The 22274-nt window shown below is 39.1% G+C and overlaps 1 protein-coding gene across 1 annotated transcript; it reads left to right on the forward strand.

Annotated features, from left to right (window-relative positions):
* Positions 1-214: 214 nt before the first annotated feature.
* On the forward strand, positions 215-18320 carry CD200R1 (CD200 receptor 1). The gene is made up of 6 exons (XM_015645945.3): positions 215-732; positions 11856-12164; positions 12846-13100; positions 13878-13977; positions 14904-14955; positions 16220-18320. The coding sequence occupies exons 1-6, from the start codon at positions 645-647 to the stop codon at positions 16340-16342; spliced, it is 927 nt and encodes a 308-aa protein (XP_015501431.1). The 5' UTR covers positions 215-644; the 3' UTR covers positions 16343-18320.
* Positions 18321-22274: the final 3954 nt, after the last annotated feature.

The raw sequence follows: 22274 nt of genomic DNA on the forward strand, positions 1-22274 counted from the left end.
GGCCTGAACTTACAAGTTTGTGTATATATATATATATGAGAAGTGTAGAATTCCATGGACTAACTAGGTACTTAAGAGAGAAATAATTGAAAATGTCACTTACAGAGAAGCCTTAAGACTGCTTTTTATTTTGAGGAAGACATGCAGAAGAATTTTCTTGGAGGTTGTGCCGAAGACGTGATAAAGAAGTAGCAGAAGTAAAAATAGCGAGAAACATGAGGAATAAGTTTCTCTCTAGTTTCCCAAGACTAAGATTTCCTTTTTGATATTAAACTGAGCATTGAATAATCTTCTCTGCTTTTAATCTCTCTGAACTCTGCTGCAGGGTTTATCTTTACTCATCAGCCTCCTGAGGAGAGCCAATGAACGGAAGGCAGAATTGCTCAGCCTGTTTCCTCGGTGTTTGCCTGGGTTCTCAGCACAGGAAGCTCTGAAAAGTGCTCTGAAAAGTCAGAAGGAGGAACCTCTCCAGCTTTGAGGACCCATTTGATCAGGGGCATGCACAGCTAAAGGAGAGGCATGGGAAAGGGGGAGAGGAAACGCTGACACTTGCTGCTGAGGATGTACTGGCAGGCAAGAAATGCTCCCTATTTCCACAGTTAAGTTGGTGGAGGGGTGGATGGAGTGATGGAGCTGCCTGAGCCATGAAAGGAGGAACCAACATGAAGTTTGCTGGGAAGCCTGTGTATGTTTTTGTGCTGCTCGCCATCACCATGGTCATGAGATTAGCAGGTGAGTGTAACTGGGACCAATTGGCCATTGAGATGTAAGAATGGGAAATGCACACAGCTCCTTTCTTTTATAAAAGCTATAAATAATTTTGTGGTTTTTATTAAGTGCTAAAAATTATGAAGCACAATTAAGATATGTTTTCCCAGTACCCACTCGTGATCCTCTTTTCTTAGTGGTCACAAGGCTGCCAGGTATTTTCCCTGTGACTTCCATGTAGGCAGCTATGTAATGACCTTTAGCTGGGAACATGGTTTGTCACAAATAGCCTTTTTACTGAGACCTCCAAATCCACATCATCTGAGAAACTGAGCCTTTTGACACACTAAAAATATGCCTGGGAAAGTGTTTGGGAACTTGAAGTTTTTGGATGTGTAGTTTCTGCTGAAGAGAGGCTGCAGGCACTTAGAAATAGGGCAGGGCAGGGATCTCTTGTGTCTTTTGGAGGAGAAGTGGAAGGTCTCTGATGTGCTGATAGAGGGGAGAAGCTTCAGGAATTTTGCTCTAAGAGGCATGGCCAGTATCAAGATGGGAAAGGCTTTTGTACCAAGGGCAACGGCAGTCCAAATTTTCTGTCTTTTAGTATACTTGACTTTGTTCTAATGCAGTTTAGCTACAGCAGTTCATGTTTCCCACATACTGCTCATTTGCATTTTTAGAGCTTGTGTTCTTCCAGACACCATCAGTCATCACAGCAATCCAGAGATTTGATAAGGGAACTAAGGATTTGAGGAGCAATTCCAGAAACTTAAACTTTTCTGTGTAGGAGGAAAAGGTAGCTAGGTCCATGAGATCCAAATCAAACTTCGGACACCTCTGAATAATATGTAACATGCATTTGTCCATTCCTATTATGGACAGATAGAACTTAACTACAAGGACATGAGTTACTTTATTTCACTTGGTCAGAAAATCAAAATATCTCCTTTGTGATATTTTAAAGCAAACCAGATGCTGTCATTGTTGACAGTGATGGAATACCCATCTATAACATATTTGGTGTATTAATGAGGGAGTATAAATGGTTACCTCAGTGCTACCCACTGGAAAAAAATTAAATATTTCATGAACATTATTAAACTTTGGATCACTAACCTCACAACAAGCACACTGGTGGTAGAAGATCTGTCCCTATTCTCTAGGTAAAGAACTGTCTCAAAAAAATACTGAGGAACCTGCTGAAGTTCATGCAGGTCAATTATGGTAGCATCAGAGACAGTGCACATTTTTGAAGACAGTTGCCCAAAAAGTAAAGGAGTGTAGATACACCACAGACTGCTGAAGAAAAATTGGGAGACAAAGGGGAATCCTACTGGCAAAAATTATTTTAAAAAATTCACTTTGATGGAAATATTAAGAAAAAAAGTCCAGTGCAAAAAAGCAGGGGGTTTTCACCCTAAGGTATTTGGATTTTAACTTCTTGGTGTCTTGGTAAACCAATTATATTGCCCTTCAAAGAACATAGGAAAAGATGTTCTAATTAAAAAATTAGATTAAAATCTAATTTCACACCTGAAATCTCTTACCCCAAACTGTTCCCAATAAAAATCAGCCTACATTTAATGGGAAGCTTTTAGCTAGCACTGCTCCTAAACTTGTTTCCTTCAGTATTAGGGTGATTCTTCTGAGCAAGATCTAGTGGCAAGTTTTTTATTTCATCAGAGATCACAGGCTAAATGTGTCAAGCTGATCCAATGTGCAATATTCTGTCCAGATAATTTCAGTCTTCTGTGTTGCATGAAGCTCAGAAGGAACTATGTCCCCCCTTCTGAAGACTACAGCAAGCTACTCTGAAAGAAATTAAGTCATGGAAAATTTGTTGTATGTAACCAGACTTTATCTCCATTAACATTTTCCTTAACATTTCCTTAATGTGTTGTTTTGTGTGACTGGGTTAGTTTTTACCACAGCAGATGGGGAAGGTCAGAAAAAAAGCTGAGGCTGCTTCCTAATTGTCATACCTAGAATTGCCTTCAGGTAGAGTTGGATCATAAGCTACTGAAGCTGCTGGGGCATGATCTCTACTAGAAGTCCTTTTGTGACAGTCCTCAGTAGCAGCAGTGAAAAGGACTCAAGATTACAATATTTTTGGTAATGCTCTGAAGATTTCTCTAGTTTAACTAAGCACACATTACACCTCAAGTGGTTGTGTATACTACAAGGGAGAGTGGTAAGGATAGGCAAGATCTTCCATGAGAATTCCATGCAACAAGTCAATTTTTATTGAAATAACATTTGCAGCATTTGACTGGGTAAGACTTGCCTCTGTAGTTTATCCTGTGACAACGGATATGTCCAAGTTCTTTACAGGAAGATGCAAGAAAGCTATTATCAACAATGAGATGCATTTCCCTATGGTTGTTCAGTTTTATCCATAGTGAAAAACTGAAGTTGGTGACATTGTGCTGGAATAATAGACTACGAGGTGAATAAAATAAAGTTGATTTACAGAGCAACCTAGCTACTGTTCAAGTTTGCCTGAATGCATAACTTCCTTGAATGCTACTGCTTTAATTTTGTTTCTTTCCTTAATAAAACCAGTATATTCTTTTTCACTAGTGTACTAATGTTTTATTGCCTTTTGACTCTCTCAGGTGATGTTTCACTGCACCTGTCTCTGTTGCCTTCTATTCTAGCTTATGGTGGAATCTTGCTCCAGATACAAAAATTATAGCCTAAAAAACCCTGTTATGGTAGACTTACATTTGTCTCCATTTCACTGTTTCTTTGGTGCTCCTTTGGGACTGTGCAGGAATCATTATGACTTCTTTTACCCTAGATACATCTGAATCTAAGCAGCCTGCTTTTCTCATCCAAATTCTTTAAAAAGAATTCTGTACCATTAAATAAAGCAAAAAATTTTCTTAGAACACATCTAAATTGCCACAGTACAATCTTCCAAACACATCCTTATGAGACATTTTACTTTGTTGTGGTCCAAATGCAGAGTGCATTCATGTCTGAACTTGTCTGCTTTCAAAATCATGGAAAGAAGGAATTTCAGTCTTCCAAATTGACCATACACTTCATTACTTACAAAGCAAGGAGATTTTCTTTAACTATGAGTGCATTTCTAGAGGTACTTGCTACTTAAAACTCACAGCTGATATATTTTGTAGTTAGAGGTGCAATCACTCATAAGAAAAAAAGCATAGAGGATTTTCTTATGCTGCTTAATCTTGGTGTTGAATAAGACAAAGCTGGGTTGAGAACTGCAATGCTAAAGGCAAGCACTAAACAAGGTATGATTGCTATTTTAACCATGTAAAAGTGAGGGCAAAAATAAGTTTTTAAAGCATTTTCTTACCTACTCTCTGCAAAATATGAAAAGAAGGCACAAAATCTATGGTTTGCAGACAATGATCTATTTCTGTTTAGAAAGTGCTGCTTAAGCGTAAGTGAAGAGTGCTTGGTTTATTTTTCTCCTCAAGTGGACAAAGTTCACTTTTTCTCCTCAAAAGGCCAAGTTCAGAACACAGAACAAAATATAAAATAATCTGTATCTGTTTCTACACTGAGAACTGGAAGCACTTTGTTACATGTGGTGTCACATTGCTACTTTAAAAGCAATACTACCCAAGGCACTTGCACATCCAGTGCAAATCCCTTTTGCCCTCATCCATTCCAGCTCACATTCTGCAAGGAGGAAGATCTACTTACTTTGCACAGTTCAGAAGTAGCAAAGTTCAAAGTTTACCAGACTGATATACTATGTGACAGTTTACTAAGTTCAGTGATGATTTATTATCAGCTGAGGATTTGGCCAACAGTGTTCGTTCTCTAAACTGCGTGACTCTGACACATCATTTAAACACCAACTAATTTCTTCATTTAAGGAGTGTACCCATCCTTTTTTTTCTACAGTCACATTATATTGAGACATAATCTATATACCTGACGATAAATGACTGTCTCACTGGATTGAATTTGTGTTAGAAACAAAGGTGTTAGAAAGGTGTTAGAAAACACCTTTCATAAACCATTTGAGCACCAAAACAAGCACCCATTTTATTAAAAAAGCTGGTTTTAATACTGATTAAGGTGTGGTTCTGTATTCTACTTTCTAGTCAAAATTTGTTGTACTACCTGTTTTCATTATTATGACATTTTTAGCCGGTGAATTTCAGCACACATCTAACATTCTACTCATCAACATCAACTGGTTCGTCTTGTGTGACATATCAATTCTTTACACTAGTAAGACTGTTCTTCCTGCTTTCAGCAAATTTCCTCACACACTCCTGATACAGCCAATGCCATTAGTAAAAAAATTAAATGAAATTATGGCAAAAATCATGTGCTGAGAAATATTATCAAAAAGCTACCTTTAACCTGGTACCTCCATTTAACTGCCATTTCTTTCTCTCCTTAACCCAGTTCTTTATCCATCATGCAGTTGTCCCTTTATTCTTTCAGCTTAATTTTTTTCAAGGGGACACTGTATCAAACACATCTCTACCTAAGTGAGCTTTAGAATCTTTTCATTGCCTTCAAAATCAGCTGTCTTGAAAGCTGCTTGAAAAGATACTGGAGAAAGCTTAAGAGAATTGAAAGATCATAGAAAAAATTGCACACTAGGAACTGGCAACTGCAAAGATATATTCCACCTTGAATGGGAAGACTGAAACCTAAGGATCATTGTTTAGGTCTATCAGTGTTCTCAGTTCTCTGCAACGTATAAAGTCAAGTCAAAGTTTGCAATCTAAAAAAAATCCATCCATTCTGTGAGCACTTCACATTGTAAAACCAGTGACAAAGTGCATGAGGTTACTATTTCAGCTTGCATGAGACAGCAAGGAAGAGTGACACAGTATTGGTGGCAAGAGAAGTACTGCAAGTGGCATGGTAGTGGTGATAGAAATGTGTTAAAAGTAACAGTTTTAGTAGGAGGAAGAAAGAAATTTCTGAAGATAAGGAAAAAGCCTAACTAGAACGAAATGAGAATAGGACATCTATTCAAGGAATAATAAGTATGGATAAAAGAGTGTGAGTGTGAAACTAGCAGTAAAGGTATAAGTTTTTTAAGGTGTCCTTTTAAAGATACATCCGTGCTGAAAAAGCTGTGATCTAGGTATGAAGAAACAGAGTCATATGAGCTATGTCAACTATTTGATGTGTTTCTATAATGAAATTTAAAGTAGTCTATCTACTTACTTCTCACCTGAAACACAGGGGTGGTTTTTAGCCTACACTCCATCCTGTGCTGTTGTGACTGTTTCCATGGTCACAAAGCTACACTATGTAAGAGTCTGTCAGTACAGTAGCAATTCCTACCCTAGTACAAAACACTTCTATTTGTCTTTCATTTCATTCCAGACTAGCCTTGCTGGGTGTCACAGGAACTCTGTGGCAGTAGAAGGGGAAAACAGATGCAGAACACAGACTTGTATCTGAACTCTTCCAAGCATCCGGTGCTGCCTTTTTAATTATGACTTGCTGTGACTCATATACAACATTCATTCCAAGATACAGTTAGTCATTGGCTGTGGTATGATCATTTTTTCATAGGTTTAATATCTGCAGGGTATATAGAGAGAAAATGCATCAAAATGCTCTGGTAAATTATTACTGTAAGAAATAATCAATAGGATGTCTGAGAAATATGTCTGAGAATGTAAAGAAGTCTCTTTATAGTGCAAAAAACCTCTTTAACAGTTAAATTTTGCAAGAGGCTGTCATGGAAATTGAGGCAATAAAAAGTTCTACTGTGGTTTAAAACCTGCCATGAAGAATAAGAGAGGCTGGAAATCTTTCGTGTTTGAAAGCAACCAAAAACACTTTCAACCTGCATATCTGTCTCAGATTTTGCAGTGATTCCCCTCAAAAGTTTAGTGGCTTTACAATCAAATGTTCCTGTTTTTAAAACCTTTCTTCTTTTAGTGTGAGAAAGTCTCTGAGAAACAGGAGAAATGACGAAATAAGTGATACTGCAAAGAAGCTGGTGCAACTAGTTATTCATGAGAGCTGTCAAACACACTTCATAAACCACACTGAAAAAAACAGAGCAAAGTCTTTCCCCCAGTCTTTCCAAAATACAGTAATCTTACCATGACAACAATAACAGCACATTTTTGAAACACAAATGTGAACTCCACAACTGAGTTTTTTCCTGAGAGAGGATATGTTCATTTTCAAACCTAAAAGTAGAATCTGTCAGTGTGTCGAATGTTCACTCATTGCAATAGAGCTTGAGAAACTTCTCAGACATGGCTTGAAGTCTTCTGCAACAGTCAAAGAGAGACAATGACAGATGGCATAATTTGATTTCAGAGGCTGGAGGACCTCAGTCTAAAGGCCTGCTGCTGTCAGATAAGTCTCCATGGTGAAACCTGATCACAATGGATTTGCATTAAAATGTTTCAGTCTGGTGCTGTACAGAACTCCCAGAACCTGACTCATCTGTTTTCCACATCAGTGTGGTATACAGTCCTCCTGGTTTCCTGAGCTCTGCTTTTTCTGGCTAACAGAAAAAATGATTGCTGTTTTCCAGAATCAACTCAGTTGTGAAGAACATGACTGAAAATAAGATGCTATTTACAATAAATATGTGATCCTTCATTTAATCTCTCTTGTGTGCAATGAAATAGTTAACAGTGCTGACATTTTATTACCATCCTACAGTTCTCACTGCACCAAGATGAGCTTGATAGCTCACACCTCTTCAAATCACTTGTTCTCTGCAAGCCTGAAGAGGATGAGGCCTTTTCTGCATTAATTATCCCCTTTTTCAGCTACAGCAAGCTGTCAGGTCAGCTCAGCTGTAAGATGAGATTTCACCTTGAGAGGTGTAGCTGTGCAGTGTGCTGGTTTGAATAGATAAATCCTTTGAGTAGATAAATGCTGATGTGGATGCCATATACCTATCTTAATGCACCAATATCACAGAGGAAACAGCTGCATATGACTTTTGGCCACTTTGCAGCATGAAAAAACCATTCCAGAAAATGGTGGTCTGGTGAGAGGTCTGAATTAAAACATTTGAAGCACTGGACCTTTTCTCTTTATCAGAATGGAATTCTGGGCTGGTTTTTGGCAGAGCCTATTTTCTTCATAGTGGTTACTGTGGAGCTGGACTTGTGCTGGAGATTGTGTTGACATCACAGGGATGTTTTGAGCAGTGCTTACACAGAGCCAAGGCCTTTGCTGATTTTCACACCACACTTTCGACTGTGGGTCAAAAAGAGCTGGGAGGGAACACAGCCAGGACAGCTGACCCCAGCTGGCCATTGGGATTCCAGACCTTGTGGCATCATGCTCAGCACAAAAAACTGGGGGAAGAACAAAGTAGGGATGCTTGGTGCAATGATGTTTGTCTTTCCAAGACACCATTATGCATGATACAGTCCTGCTTTCCTGGAAATGGCTGAACACCTACCTACCCTTGGGATATTTTGTTTTTCTTGTATGCATAGGTTTTGATTTACCTATTAACCTGTGAGTTTTCTCACCTTTCTGATTCTCTCCCCCGCCACTGTAGGGGAAGTCTGCAAGAGCGAGCCAGCAGCTGTGTGGGGCTTTGTTGCCAGCTGGGATTAAACCACAAGAAATACTTCTGTTTGTTTAGTTCTCCTGCAGAATAGACATAGACCCTCTAAGTTTAGTGAAATTCCCAGAGAAAAGGGGAGCTTGTGTCTTCCCTCAGAGCTGCTGAGTACATATCCAAGAGCACAGACTGGGGCAGGCAGGAGGACAAAGAAAGCAGATCAGGAGACCTTGGTAAAGGACCTGATTGCAGCAGACCCACAAGAAGTCATGGAAGTGAGGGAAAATAGGCTCACGTGTGATCATGTAAAAAATGTGCAACCTGACAAGTCAGCAAGCTTGTGGAGTAGAAAAGAGGACTGAGAGAAAAATCCTGTTCTTTAGGGGCAGAGGGAACAGAGATTTATTTTCATGTCTTTTACTTTCATGAGTAAAGCCAGCAATTCTCTGTCCCCTGCAGAAGTGTCACTTTCTGGCATGTTGATTTATGTTCTAATAAAATATACTTTTAGATACTTAGATGGCCTTTGGTATGCTCATTAGAAAGAGAAGGCAGAATGTGTCCAATTTCAGTCCAACATGAGGTTCTAGCAACATCTTCAAACTGGAGGAAATGCTAAGGCTGACCAGGAAGGATAGGATAGGGATGAGGATAATAAAGTTCTTTCTATTTAAAGAACTGCTTTTGTGCTTGGGGATCCCATAGTTATTTAGATATTAAATTCTGGGAATATACATTTTGGCTTGCTTCTGAATAAAGGTAACTCTGTGGTAAAAACTAGCAAGTTTTGACTTTTGCTGAGGTTACATTTTAGCTTGAAATAGAAATTTCATCAGAAATTTCTATGAAAATGGATGAGATTATTCTTCATGTTTTGGAAGCTCCCCATCAAGCATTACCTAGGCCAAGTCTTATTTTGCTTGTGAGTCACTTTAAAGTCACTTCAGACACACAAATTAACCAAACCTTCTAGGATTTTTGGCAGACACATTCTTTTGTAAGAAGTAAATCAAAAGACCGTGTTTCTAGCAGCATGTACAAGAAAAAAAAAAGCAAATCAAAGAAGAAAATTCACAATTAATATATACACTATTGCTGCTTACCTGCACTCTAGTGATACAAGAGGCTAGTAAAGTGAAGGAAGTTTAACCTTTTATATTAATAAGATCTCTTTGCAAAAGCAGGGAGCTGTGTGATAGGATAAGCAAGAGGATTTTTTTACTAATTATTGTTCCATCTGGGGAAAGTTCTTGTCTTACTAAAACTCTTTTGAATTAATAACACGATACAGGGGATTTCATAAGCCTTCTACAAATTTTATGTAAACCTAAAATTGTATTTAAACTTGATTCAGCAGATTTTAAGCTTTCTGATGTGGTTTCTTATTTGAAGTGAATGGTACCTGATTCATTCAGAGGAGAATATGACAGAAAGGCATAACAAAAAGCACCACTTTCACTGCCTCTTTCTTTACAGCCTTGAAGCATGAAAACCCATTATGTTGAGGAACTTTTACATTGCAGTGAGCTCCTTAGGAGATGCTGAGTTGAAAGACAAGTAAAATGTTGCTGCTTTAGTATGTAAATGAAAGTGTATGCCGTTGATTAAGCACAACACTTTTCACAATTCTTGCTCAACATTTGCAAACATTATCCATAAGAAAAAACCCAGCTTCAACACACTGGCTGTTTGAGTGCTTAGGTTTGCTTAGTCATTTTCAGATGAGGTCAGCCATACTCTGCATGACTCAGAGCTCTGAGGCTCTCAGCAACATTATACTAGGAGAGGAAATACTTTGTTGTCCAATTTTCAGAGACACTCATTGAACTCATCCAGAAACTATCACAAGACAAAAGCTCCTTTCGGTTCCGCTCCTGGTAAAATCATCTCGGTTTAAAACACACACCTCACATTTTCTTGGAATGCCATTAAGGAGAAAAATACTTGTCATTTAAAAACACATCCAGAGTAATAATGCATCACAGAACACTCTTAAGAGCTGAAGTGTGTTCACCCAGAGGATACTTAATGCTCAAAATGAAAAGGCAAAATCATTTAAAGGAATATATAAGAAGTTAAAATGCAGTAAACTGTGTTCATTTTGCAAGTCAGAAATAATTTCCTAAGAAAACAGACAAAACCAAAAGTAGTTGATATGGAATGGTTCATTCAACTACATTCAAGAAGATAATGAGATTTCAGACAATATTATTAAGGTAGAACCACCTCTAGTTTTCTCAGAGAGGCTAATACTAATGATATGACTAATTACTTCAAGTTGATGCTCATTAAGATCACTTCTTAAAGCATCGTGAATGTTCAAGAACTGGGATTCACAATATTCTGGACAGCAGAAATAATATAATTTCACATCTGGACAGGGGGTAGTGAAACTCAACGAAGTCAGAACTTGTACCACAGAGGAAGACTGACAAGGGTTTGACTAATCATGCAAAGATTGAATCTTCTAATTCATTGCATATTCCACATGAACTTTCAATTGCTGCATTTTAGTGCTTGTAAGGCTTGGGGATGGGGTTAATATTTTTGGAATAACTTGTGGAAAACTTATTTGTCAGTACCAATCAGATCGGCTAACTTTAGCTGTCTGTCCAGATTAATGCAGGTTTTCAAAGTAGTACACTGATTTTCTCCTCAGACGCAGCTTTCAGACTGCCACTAAAACCATTTCTCAGCCAAAGGAAAGAGCAACTTGTGTTCCACCAGTGACACAGAGAATTGAGAGATCAGTGGTTACTGCCCCAAAGTTTAAAGGCCACCTACTAAAGGAGGAAATGAGTGAAGTGGTAAACAGAGGTTTGTTTGGACTATAGCTATGGGTATTATTCCTATAAGCCCATTAATTGCAAAGTTTCATTCACATACATTATGAAATCTTGGGATTGCTTGCTTTTAATTTCAGCAGAAGCCAAAGGACACAAAAGTCCCATTCCCTCACCTACTCTTCACACTGGATAACAACCTGCACCTCAGACTCTTTTTCTCTCAGTCTCACAAGGGCCTCACAAGAGAGGCTGCCTTTGTACATGTAGACAACACTAATGCACATATAATAAAATCCTGAGACATGATGCAAAATCCTTTCCTCCTACACAAAGCTCCACCAGTGTTACGTGCACCTGTGTCATGCCTGAGAGGTATAGACAAGGCCCTTGTGTTTGCCTTGATATGTGATATCCAAGTGTTGGATTTCATATGAATGCAGAAGGAAAAGGTGTTTACTTTGTTGGAAGGAACAGTTCCAGAGAAAAGCCACTATCATGTGGCCAGGTGCAATTGTCATATTTCTGTATTTTAAGCTCTGTGAGTAACACACTGGAGTATTTGCCCAAACAAGCACAATCTTTGGATGTGGAACTGCTAAAGGCAATGGCGGGGAGTAGGGTCCTCCTCCAGTATCCAGTCTTATCCACTAAGATGATCCTCAGTGGGAAATTTGTATTGCAAGGGTTGGCTGTGATAGGCCACTGGCTCCATAATCCACAGCTGTAATAAGAGATGACAGACAATGTGCAGATGAGCACAGCCTCACGCTTGTTTGTATCACTGCAGACTTTTCCCTGTGAAGTCCAGACCACAACTCCTGGGCTCCTTCTCACACGTTCTCTTTTTTTCTCCTCAGGGAACAGCACAATGTTAGTGACAGTAGGTAACAGCTTAGTTCTCAAGTGCCCTATTAAAGGACAAATAAGTATGCTGAGATGGACAATAACCCCCAAGGCTGGAGGCCTTTGCACCTTGGTATACAGGACTGATAAAAACATGACACACAGAACAAACTGCAGTGACAACATAGACTGGAAATTCATAGCAGGTCCGGCTGCTGCCCTTGAGATACAGCAAGTGGAACTAGCCCAGGAGGGAAATTACAGCTGTGAAGTGGCATCAACAGATGGGAATTTCCTCACGATGTACCACCTGACTGTGCTGGGTAAGGAATGTGCAAAAGTGGAACTTTTGTTTTTTTATAAAGTGGAGAGAGTGGGATTAGATTAGATATTAGGAAGATATTTGGTATTGTGAGGGTAGTGAGGCACTGGAACAGATTGCCCAGATAAGCTGTAGACATCCCAGTGCTAAAGGCCAGGTTGGGTGAGACTTGAAGCAACCCAGGCTTGTGGAAGGTGTCCCTTTGCATGGCAGGGTGTCTGGAACTAGGGGATCTTTGAGGTCCCTTCCAACATAAGCCATTCTGTGATTCTATGACTTGCTGGGATAAACTCATGCATTTCATTGGGAGTATCTCTGTGTCTCCTTTCTCCTTATTTCCCATAACTCTTCTCTCTTCTGCTGTTCCCTTTTTCCACTGTCTAGTTAGACATGACAGGTGTGAAGCAATTTCCCAAGTACACACAGAGGATATGAATGGCTGTGTTAAGGCTCAACTGGATGGGTGAGAATTGTGCAAAAGGGAAAAAGAGAGCTGTTCTTCATCTCTGGTGTTTTGGCTCTATGTTGCTGAAGTGGGATGGGATGGGATGGGATAACACCTTCAATCTTACTCTTTTTTCACTGGGTTAAGTTTGGGTTCATTTTGGGTGGAGAATGAGAATAGCCCAGCGCAGCTGTACCAAACTAACTCCATGCATCTCCCCTGGCTGGTGCTTTGCAGCCCGCCCGAGGCTGAGCCTGTACTGTGATGAGCAGGGCAGCCCGGTGTGCGAGGCAGCCGCGGGGAAACCACCGGCGCAGCTCTCCTGGGTCCCGGAGAGCATCTTCTCTGCAGAGGAGACAGGCCACCACAACGGGACAGTGACTGTTCTCAGCAAGTTCACAGCGTGTAGCACCAATGTAACCAATGTCACCAGCTGCACGGTGTCCCACCCAGCTGGGAACTGGAGCCAGTCCATAGCCTGCTGTCCCTCAGGTGAGCGTCCCTTTGTGTGCTCAGTGCTCAAACCCCTGTTCAGCTCTGTCAGCTCTTGTTCCTTCTAAGAAGGAAAGTCTCTAAAAGACACAGAAACCTTCAGTGAAGTCCTATAAAGACAAGAGTATCTGCATTTGCCCAGAAATATCACCAGCTTGTTTGTGGTCTGGACACTATTTCCTAATGCTTCCTTCTCTAAAAGGGATATATATATAAGTGTGGTAGTATTCTTTTGGTATTGGAAATGCTTTTGGAAACAGAAAGCAGTCATGATCTTAATGTTCAAATAATCACTTAGAATGAGAATGTTAGGTTTGGGGGTTTTTTAATACAAGTTTTAATGTCATGGTAAGAGAGATGGAGAGCCAAGTCTTGAGTGGCTAGCAGAAAAAAATACATTCCCTGATTCCAAGTTGTGAATGTCTGATACTGTATGACCCTTGGGTTCTGGTCTTTGGTTTTATTATTGCTTTTGGGAATATATATGACTACTGAGAAATACTGAGTCCTTGAGAGGAACTCAGGTGTGGCTTAGTGAAAATATATTATGAATAACCACTGTGAGATTTGTGGAATCTACTTTTGCCTCTGACATGGACTCCATTTGTGTTTCTCAGCAAAGTTTCGTTTCTAACTTTCCCTTCTGCTGAAGGACATTCTATTTGTTTTGCAAGCATGGTGAACATGCATGTATGTACTAAAGCAACCTTAATCTTCTGCTGAAATAATAGAGAAACTGAGAAGAAGATGTAACTGAGATTGTCTCTTTATGTTTAGAGGAAACCAACTTTTTCCTGTATGCCGGCATCATTACTTGTGCTCTGATCATTATCACCTTGCTGGCTGTCATTTACTGTTTGAAGCTCCACAGTTATAGGTATGTATGTATGCTAAGGTACTAAGGAAAAATTGTCTAGTGCTAGAAGAAATTTTAAAGTACTCTTTGTGTCTTGAAATCATGATTCCATCAGTCTGTGATGCTGTGAATAACCAAATTAACTACATCAAATATATCTGTACTGCAGACACTGCACTGTTTATTGCACACAGCTTCACTGAATAATGCCTCTGAATAAAATATAAATGGGAAGAAGTTGTCCAAGGACCCTGATTGCATTGCCTCCTAAGGGTGAACACTTCATTCTGATAGGAATCTGTGAGAATAAGCCTTCTTCAGATACTGTGATAGTCTGCTAGTATCTCTTGTGATTAGATCAGAGCATTGATTCTTCTCTCTATAAGTTCCAATAAATGCCAGAGGACTGAGCAATGCCAACCTGCCATATGAACAGAAGGGACAACAGATTGTGTCTGTATTCATTTTAAAATTCCTTGAGTGAAGCTGGGTTCTAGTCCCTTTAGGATTTCCTATGAAGAAAAAAAAAGTAGTTCTGTTTTCTACAGAAACGATTTGTGCAGTGGAAGGCTGAATTAGCAGCTGTACTGAAAACCTCAGCTAGGTTCCTCATTTGCCTATTCCAAACTGTTTTTCTCTTAGGCCTCTTCCCTCAGAGGTGAAAAATTAGTTCAATAAAATTTCATGAACTGCAAAAAGAATATCCTTACAGAGGGATTTTGTTCTAATCTGTTTCCATTTTAAGTATAATCTCCCACAAACATGAGAAAAGACCTCTTAAGAAAGATAGGGTACTATAAATTCAGGATCAAAAGTCAAGGAGAGAGTAACATGAGATGATTTCACTCTTGAAGACAAGAAAAAAAAATGTTTCATAAGCTTTTGATCAAAGAAACCAAGCTGTGATCCAGCCAAACATGTTTTAATACTTGTTTTCTTTGTCACAGACCATGCCACAAAACCAAGCCTCCTGAAATTGCTCCTATACATTCCCAAGAGGTAAGGAGAATGATACAAATTAGATCATCACCAAATTATGATGATTCTGGTAGCCCTGGAAACATGATCAGTGAAGGGAGAACATTAGATTTTTACTCTAAGCTTTCAGCAGGTACTACTGTGTCTGATATATTTACTCTTAGCTCGTTATAGGTCAAAATGAAACTTATTTTCGCTATAACTTTGACTTGGAGCAAACACTAGAGATGTGTTCCAACAGCAAACACTCAGCTACTACCACCCTTTAATTTTAACAAGGAGTGAGTCACATTTCTCTTGTTATATCAGATACTCTGACCACAACTGCTCTCCAAATAATAACCAGGGAAGGGAGACAAGAGCATGGGTTGGGGGATATTAAGAAAACTATTAGTGAACAAGATTAAGCTACAAGATTAACATACACCAAGAGAAAAAGAGTATCCCTTTTGGTGTCCAGAATGATAATGTGTGAGTTTTGAAGGCCACTCTTCATCTTGCACAGTCAATCCACAATCAAAGAAACAATCAAAACAATGGAAGGAGAGCTGAGCTGCAAAATGGGAGATATTATTTGATTTCCTATGTTGCTAGAAGCTTCCTGTGTAGCTGAGCAATTCACTTGTAAGGTCTGTGTTCTCTGCTGCCAAATCCAAACAACATCTCTACGCAGACGTGTTACAGTTATATTGTATCTGTGCACCCACAGTATACACTAGACTCCAATTCCTGCCATCAACTTAAAAACATGCTTCAGTTTCTGAAGTGACTTAGTCAATTCTAGTTATTAGTATTCCTGCTGTTCTGCTGCCCTCCCTCCCAATTGCTGCTGATAGACACAGTTGCATTAATGTAAAATAATGGTTTAAGTACCAGCATTCTTGCTGTCATGTCACAGGACTTTTGTTATTAACATGTCTGTAGACTGAAACTGCAGGCTGAAGAGGAATGAATCAAGGTAAAGACTCAAGCATATTTATTGGTTTTTCTAGAGAATTAGACCCTAATAATTTTTTTTTTCAGGCCAACAAAAGTGGAGTAGAAGGGAAGATAAAGGAGGCAGATGAAACAATAACTCAGCTGCACCCTCCAAATCTTTGACAGAAACAGCAATCCATGTTCCTTCGTACAAAAAGAAATAGAGGGTTTTATTTTCTTTAGTTGAAGAGGAGTAAATATGAGAGAATTATTTCCCAGTTATTTTCTTCAGTACAGATGAAAGATTTGCAGTCTTGCCACGCTAAACTCCTCCTTGTATTCACAGCTTTTGGTTTTGTTTTGCTAGGATGACACGATGGAAGTGGAACCCTATACTACTTATGTGCAGAAGGAAAACGTAATTTACAACTCAGTGTCTGACCTGACAGTGGGCCAGAATCTTCCACAAGACCTGTGTTCAGAAACATGAGTGATTCAATAACACCAGAAAAGGAAAGAGATACTTTATAGAAGACTGGTTATAAAAAGAAACTTCTCAAAAAATTTCTTCAGACTTTGGAGCAGCATAGATCACTAGGTCTATTCAAACACCTCTGCTTTCTGATGAGTCCATAATTCCTTTTTTCCCCGTTTTAGTTTCTTCCTTGGTAAAATGTGTTATTCTTGGGAAGATGTGACTGACCACATACCATAGTTTTTTCTGGAAAAGAAGTTGTGACCAGTCTTTCCTTTGCTGTTCTTGCCTTGGAGATCCTAGTTTTGTCAGTCACTTGTAGTTGTTACTTGGATGCACTTGACACTATGATGCACATGCTTGGGAGACCAGAGGAGAGTTCTGTCTGAACTAAAACAAAACACTCTTCCACCAACAGACACTTTTTTCTAATATGTATGTTAGTAACACATTACCTGGGTACTGATCATCACTGAATACCTCAAATAGCAGAAGAATAGTAGGGAAGACTTAGTTCTGGAAATGGAAATAGGGATAAATTTAAAAGGTCATCCACTAAGAAGGAGACTGCACTAGCATGACTAATTCACTTCTTAGGTTCATGTCCAGTATTTCTATATGCCATTATGGGATGCCATCCAGAAGAATCTGGACAAGGTAGATAAGTGAGTCAATGGGAATCTCATAAGATTTAACAAGACCAAGTGCAAGGTGCTGCACCTGGACTGGGACAACCTCTGGTATCCACACAGGATGGGGCATGAATGGATTGAGAGCAGCCCTTCTGAGAAGGGCTTGGGATGAATCAGAGTCTGGCCATGAGCCAGCAAAGTGCACTTGCATCCCAGAAAACCAAATGTGCCCTGGGCTGCATCCAAAGCAGCATGGCTGGCAGGGGAAGGAGGGGATTCTGCTCCTCTGTTCTGCTCTTGTGAGACCCCACCTGCAGAGCTGGACCCAGCTCTGAGGTCCCCAGCACAAGCAGGCCATTGACCTGTTGGAGTAGATCCAGAGGCCATCAAGATGATTAGAGGGACGGAACACCTCTCCTGTGAGGAAAGGCTGAGAGAGTTGGGACTGTTCAGCCTGGAAAAGAGTGGGCTTTGGGGTGACTGAATTGTGGCCTTCCAGTACCTGAAGAGAACCTGCAAGAAAGATGGAGATGGACTTATACAAGAGCATGCAGTGACAGGGCAGCGGGGAATAGATTCACACTGAAAGAGAGTAGGTTTAGATTAGATATCAGGAGGAAATTTCTTTGAGGGTGGTGAGACACTGGAGCAGGTTGCCCAGAGAAGCTGTGGATTTCCCATCTCTGGCAGTGTTCAAGAGGGATGGGGCTTTGAGCAACCTGGTCTAGTGGAAGGTGACCCTGCCAGTGCTGGGTGGACCTTGATGATCTTTAAGGTCCCTTCCAACCCAAACCACTCTATGATTTTGTGATTTCCACTAAATATGTTCATTCTGTGTTTCAGATCACTGGCATGATTATTTTTCTATAAGATTCTATGAAGATATGGCATTCCTCTCTTTCTTAAGAGTAAAAGCATTAAGATACTGTAAAATACTTATGCTACTCAAAATCCATAGGCTACTTTTACCAAATACAAACATAAAATATTTAAAAAAACAAGTACAAATATATCTTCTATGAATGTGCAATAATGTACAAAAAGGATAAAATGCTTTCTAATTGTAGTCATATTTATTTTAACTACCACAACTGAAGTTTTTTTCATTTGTATATCTAGATGTTTTACTGATATTCTTTTCAATGTACTTTCAAGTTCACTTTTTTGTATGTAAATTAGCTTATCTATTTTATTGTGTCTCATTTTGAGGTGACTTAGTCTCACCTCCACAAAATATCTCTTGGGAATAAGTAAAATAAATTGTCCTCTATATAGTAGCAGTTCTCAGATTTTTTTGATTGATGCCTCTCTAGCTAAAGTATGAACTGAATTTACAGTAAGAGTAAAGAAATATAAACCTCTGTTGACTAGCTCTTATTTAAAAGACTGACTGGGAATTTGGTCTGATTGCAGCATCAGAAGAACTGGATTTTTGCTTTAGAGTCAGAAATATCTTTTGACACACATTGTTAGAGCTTTCTTTAGAGCTAAGCTCCCAAAGGCTATGACACAGTGCTTGGAAAACACACTTCTAAACTGATTGCAGTTCCTAAATGTATTACTCATGTAAACTGATACAGTAGGTTATTTACTCTCACTCTACCAGCTATGAAGCAGCCAGGTGCTCTCCACAGGCAAGTATTGCTTTTCTCCATTTCTGCATGTCATTTTAGAGTGCAAGGGATTAAAACTGAATATCAAGCAGCTACAAACAACTTTTAAAGGAACTTCAGTTTCCAGTGACTGACAAAGGAAGAGAGCCAGTCAACACAGGCATAATCCTCTGAAATTCCTCACTTAAAATTGGTTATACTGACCAGTGATCTTTTTTCCCACTAAAAAAATAGAGTGCCATCACTTCTTAAGACATTTTTTCTGTGGACTGAAAAGTGTTTTATGTTGTTCAGTGCTCATAAATGGGGTTCATCAGCTCTAGAGGGTAGATTCTTGCCTCTTTATAAGAAATATATATTATATTTACAGAAGTGTATCACCTGCTAACCTACTGTCTAGCTGTAGGGTTTTATGATCTTTCACAGGCCTATTACACTGAACAAAATCACACAAGTTCCAAATCTGGACATTGCTAAGTTTCTAATTGGCTGATTATTTTCTTTGTCCTTTACTTTGTTCCACATTCAGACCTGCTATTGTCAGAAGAGCAGAATTTTAGTTTGTGACTGTGATAAATAATATTGAGTTAAGAGTCTTATGTGTACACACATGCACAGGTCCACCCTTGTTCCCCAGCAGCACAGAATTCTAGAGGAGAGAGTCCTTTTGTGCACACCTCTTTCTCCTCTCTGCACCGTGCTGCTGTTGTGGTGCAGACATCCTCCACAAAAAGTGCTGTGCTGGCTGTTTCTTAGCAGCCAGGCCAGCCTGTCCTCTGAGCTCCCCAGCATGTTGCAGAGCCACAGGAAGAAAGTCAGCAGCTTTTCAGCTCATCCCGTACAGTAAGGTTTTGGCTTTAACCACATTTACCAGTGCTGTATCTTGTGCCGCAACATTTAATTTTGGTAAATTTGCATCTCGCACTTTTACTGCTATATTTTATCTTCACAGGCATGTTTCAGTCTCCTGGTGGTTTATAGCTGTCATATCTGCTCTCAACAAGCAGTTACTAATCACAGTTGTCTTATGACTGTAGAGACTCCCGAGCACGCAGCTCACACGCACAGCACGTCAGCAGATTCTCTGCTGCTGGGCATCCACAGAGTAGCTGCTCACCTATTTATTAGGATGGCAGTGAAGTACTAATAAATGGCTGCACCACAAACCCTGAGGCTGATTATAGCTTCTGTACATGCATCAATTTCTGGTGTCTCTAACTGGAAATTGTTTCATGGGAACAAGATCAAGCTCTTCTCTTCATCAATGTGACAACACCACCTAAGATTTGGGTACATTGCAAATATCAGCAGAAAGGTCATTATATCCTCACTTACCTGCTTCAAACAGCTTTCCTAATAACAGAGTCCAGTAAAAGTGGTGTTTCAGACATTACTCAATCTCTGGACAAGCATCCCAACAACTTGCAGGATTTACAGCTACATTCTCCTGCCAGTATCACCTACTCCTATTTGATGGTTTACTGCTTACAGCCTAGTTTGAAACCCTGCTGTCCATCATAACCCCTTGATTCAGTGTATGACTGCTAAAGTACTGCTCAGCTTACTTTCTGTTATGAATTAAAATAACCTGAGCATCTTCTACATTGATCTTATTGGCTACAGAGATTTAAGTTTTCCTGTTAGAGGTGGGTGACTCTCACGGGATCATTTTCTCTCTAGATGTAGCAGGGGTTTCTCATACAAATCTAAAGAATAAATATACTTATACAACTCTGGAGAATGAGTGTATTGGCAAGGGAATTCAAAATATTTTTTTTCAAAGGCCCTAATTTATTAAAATTAAATTTAAAAAGTTTAAAGTCTCTAGCAGAATAAAAACTGATTCATATTTAATTGGTAGGGAAATAAAACTGTCCAGTACATTTAGTCATAAGTAGTGAGAAAGATGAAAAAATACATTTGCACAGTCAGATCAAAACCTATTCACAGAAAATACTAAACGAAGAATATTCACTACTAAATATGTAAGAAAGGCTTCCACTGCCTAACCTTTTCTCCCTTGCATTCACCATTAAGAAATCTTTTCTCTCTGGAGGACTAAAGATGACAGCTATTTTTGACCATGTGTTAAGTTTAAAAATAATTCACCTCATGGTTTTGTCATTTACCTCAGATAGCACTGTCCTCCATCAGGCAACTGTACAAATATCCAGAAAGGTACCTCATCATTTTTTATTAAATATCTTTTCTAAAACTTTTCAATGACATCTGCTCAATAGCAATTACATTCTTAAGGATGTGGGCATACTGGAATTATTGCTAATTACATAAAGACTATCTTGTAATTTCCTTGTGGTCCTCATTATCTGCCTCTGTCATCACTACTTTTCAATATGTGCTTAAAACTTTGGGCGTTACAAGGCAGATGATATCTTGAAGTTCTGAGTTTGCAAAGCACCTTGAATAAAGACTAGGGATCCACCACCTTTAGAAAATACAAATTATAAACAGAATCTGAAGCCCAATAGACAGGAATCTTGTTTGCTAAGTATTATGATTTATACTAGCCAATTCACTCCAGGAGATACTGCTTCCATAAAAGCTTCCTCACTCATCAGTACACATGAATTTCTCCATTAAAAAGATCTGAGAATCACACCTGCTTCTGTCCACAGTATCATAGGTGCTACATGCAAGTGCTAATGCTATGTAGTAATATTCCAGCCTGAGTCATCAACTCATAACACTCAATTTACTCTGACAATTTCTTTTTTTTGTAAGAGTATATCCTTATTACACCATGCACCTTATTACAGTCCTGCTGTTCTTTTCTGCATACCTCCTGCTGTTATTCACTGAACTCCAGTAGTTATGATGTAGGTATTAGTATTACCTTTAGCAATCAGCAGTTGCAAAACACTGGTACACAAAGAAGCTCAGAATGAGGAGATGCACACCATCAGCTCTATTCTGATAGCATCAATGTGCTTCTTGCAGAGTTCTTGAGACTGACTTGTAAAATGACTGTGTAGCAGGATAACTATTGAGAGGTTATTTTGATGGCCTTTTTTAGCTTCAGTTAGCTTGATCTTTAGCCTCCCACTGCTGTTCAGTAAGGCAGAAAGTGATATGTCACTGTGGTAAATTGTGGGAGAGAGAAGAAAAAGGGACTTCACACCTTTGCTGCACGAAGTCATAAATTTGTTTATTATTTATTTAAGATTCTAAGGTCTTTCACTTTGTATTAAAGCCTTTCAGACACATCTTTTTTTCTAACTTTCAGATATACTCCAGTATATTTCATCCTGGGTATGAGAAATATTCTGGCTATATCCAAATGAAAACAGTAATTCAGGAACAGATTATGACCACTAGATGACAGTTTTACCTCACCTTATGAAAAACATTGCCACAGAAAAGCATTAATTCTCTGCATACTTTCTTATTAGATTTGGGATAGTAACTAATTTTCCTACATTTCCTACATTTTCCTACATAGAGCTTCATTTGTGGTAGAATGTTCTCACAAAAAGAAAAAAAAAAGTAATTTTCTCATGCATAACAACACTGAAAAATAAGGCAATTCAAAGGAAAAACAACAAAAAATAACATACTATACACCAAGAAACTCAAAAATCTTTGGAGACTTCTCCATGATATGCACAACACTCAAATGCTCAGTGACAAGTAGGTTCTGAGGGAGAAGAGAAAAGAGGAGAGGAGACTCGAGGAGAGGAGACT

This window comes from Parus major, chromosome 1, assembly GCF_001522545.3.
Source record: "Parus major isolate Abel chromosome 1, Parus_major1.1, whole genome shotgun sequence".
In the NCBI taxonomy this organism is placed as follows: domain Eukaryota; kingdom Metazoa; phylum Chordata; class Aves; order Passeriformes; family Paridae; genus Parus; species Parus major.

What these genes read in the sequence shown, in the direction of transcription:
- CD200R1 (XM_015645945.3), top strand. Translation starts at nt 645, where the DNA reads ATGAAAGGAGGAACCAACATGAAGTTTGCTGGGAAGCCTGTGTATGTT. An exon ending in GTACCACCTGACTGTGCTGG is followed by an intron (nt 12,165 to 12,845) that starts GTAAGGAATGTG and finishes GGTGCTTTGCAG; the next exon opens with CCCGCCCGAGGCTGAGCCTG. An exon ending in CATAGCCTGCTGTCCCTCAG is followed by an intron (nt 13,101 to 13,877) that starts GTGAGCGTCCCT and finishes CTTTATGTTTAG; the next exon opens with AGGAAACCAACTTTTTCCTG.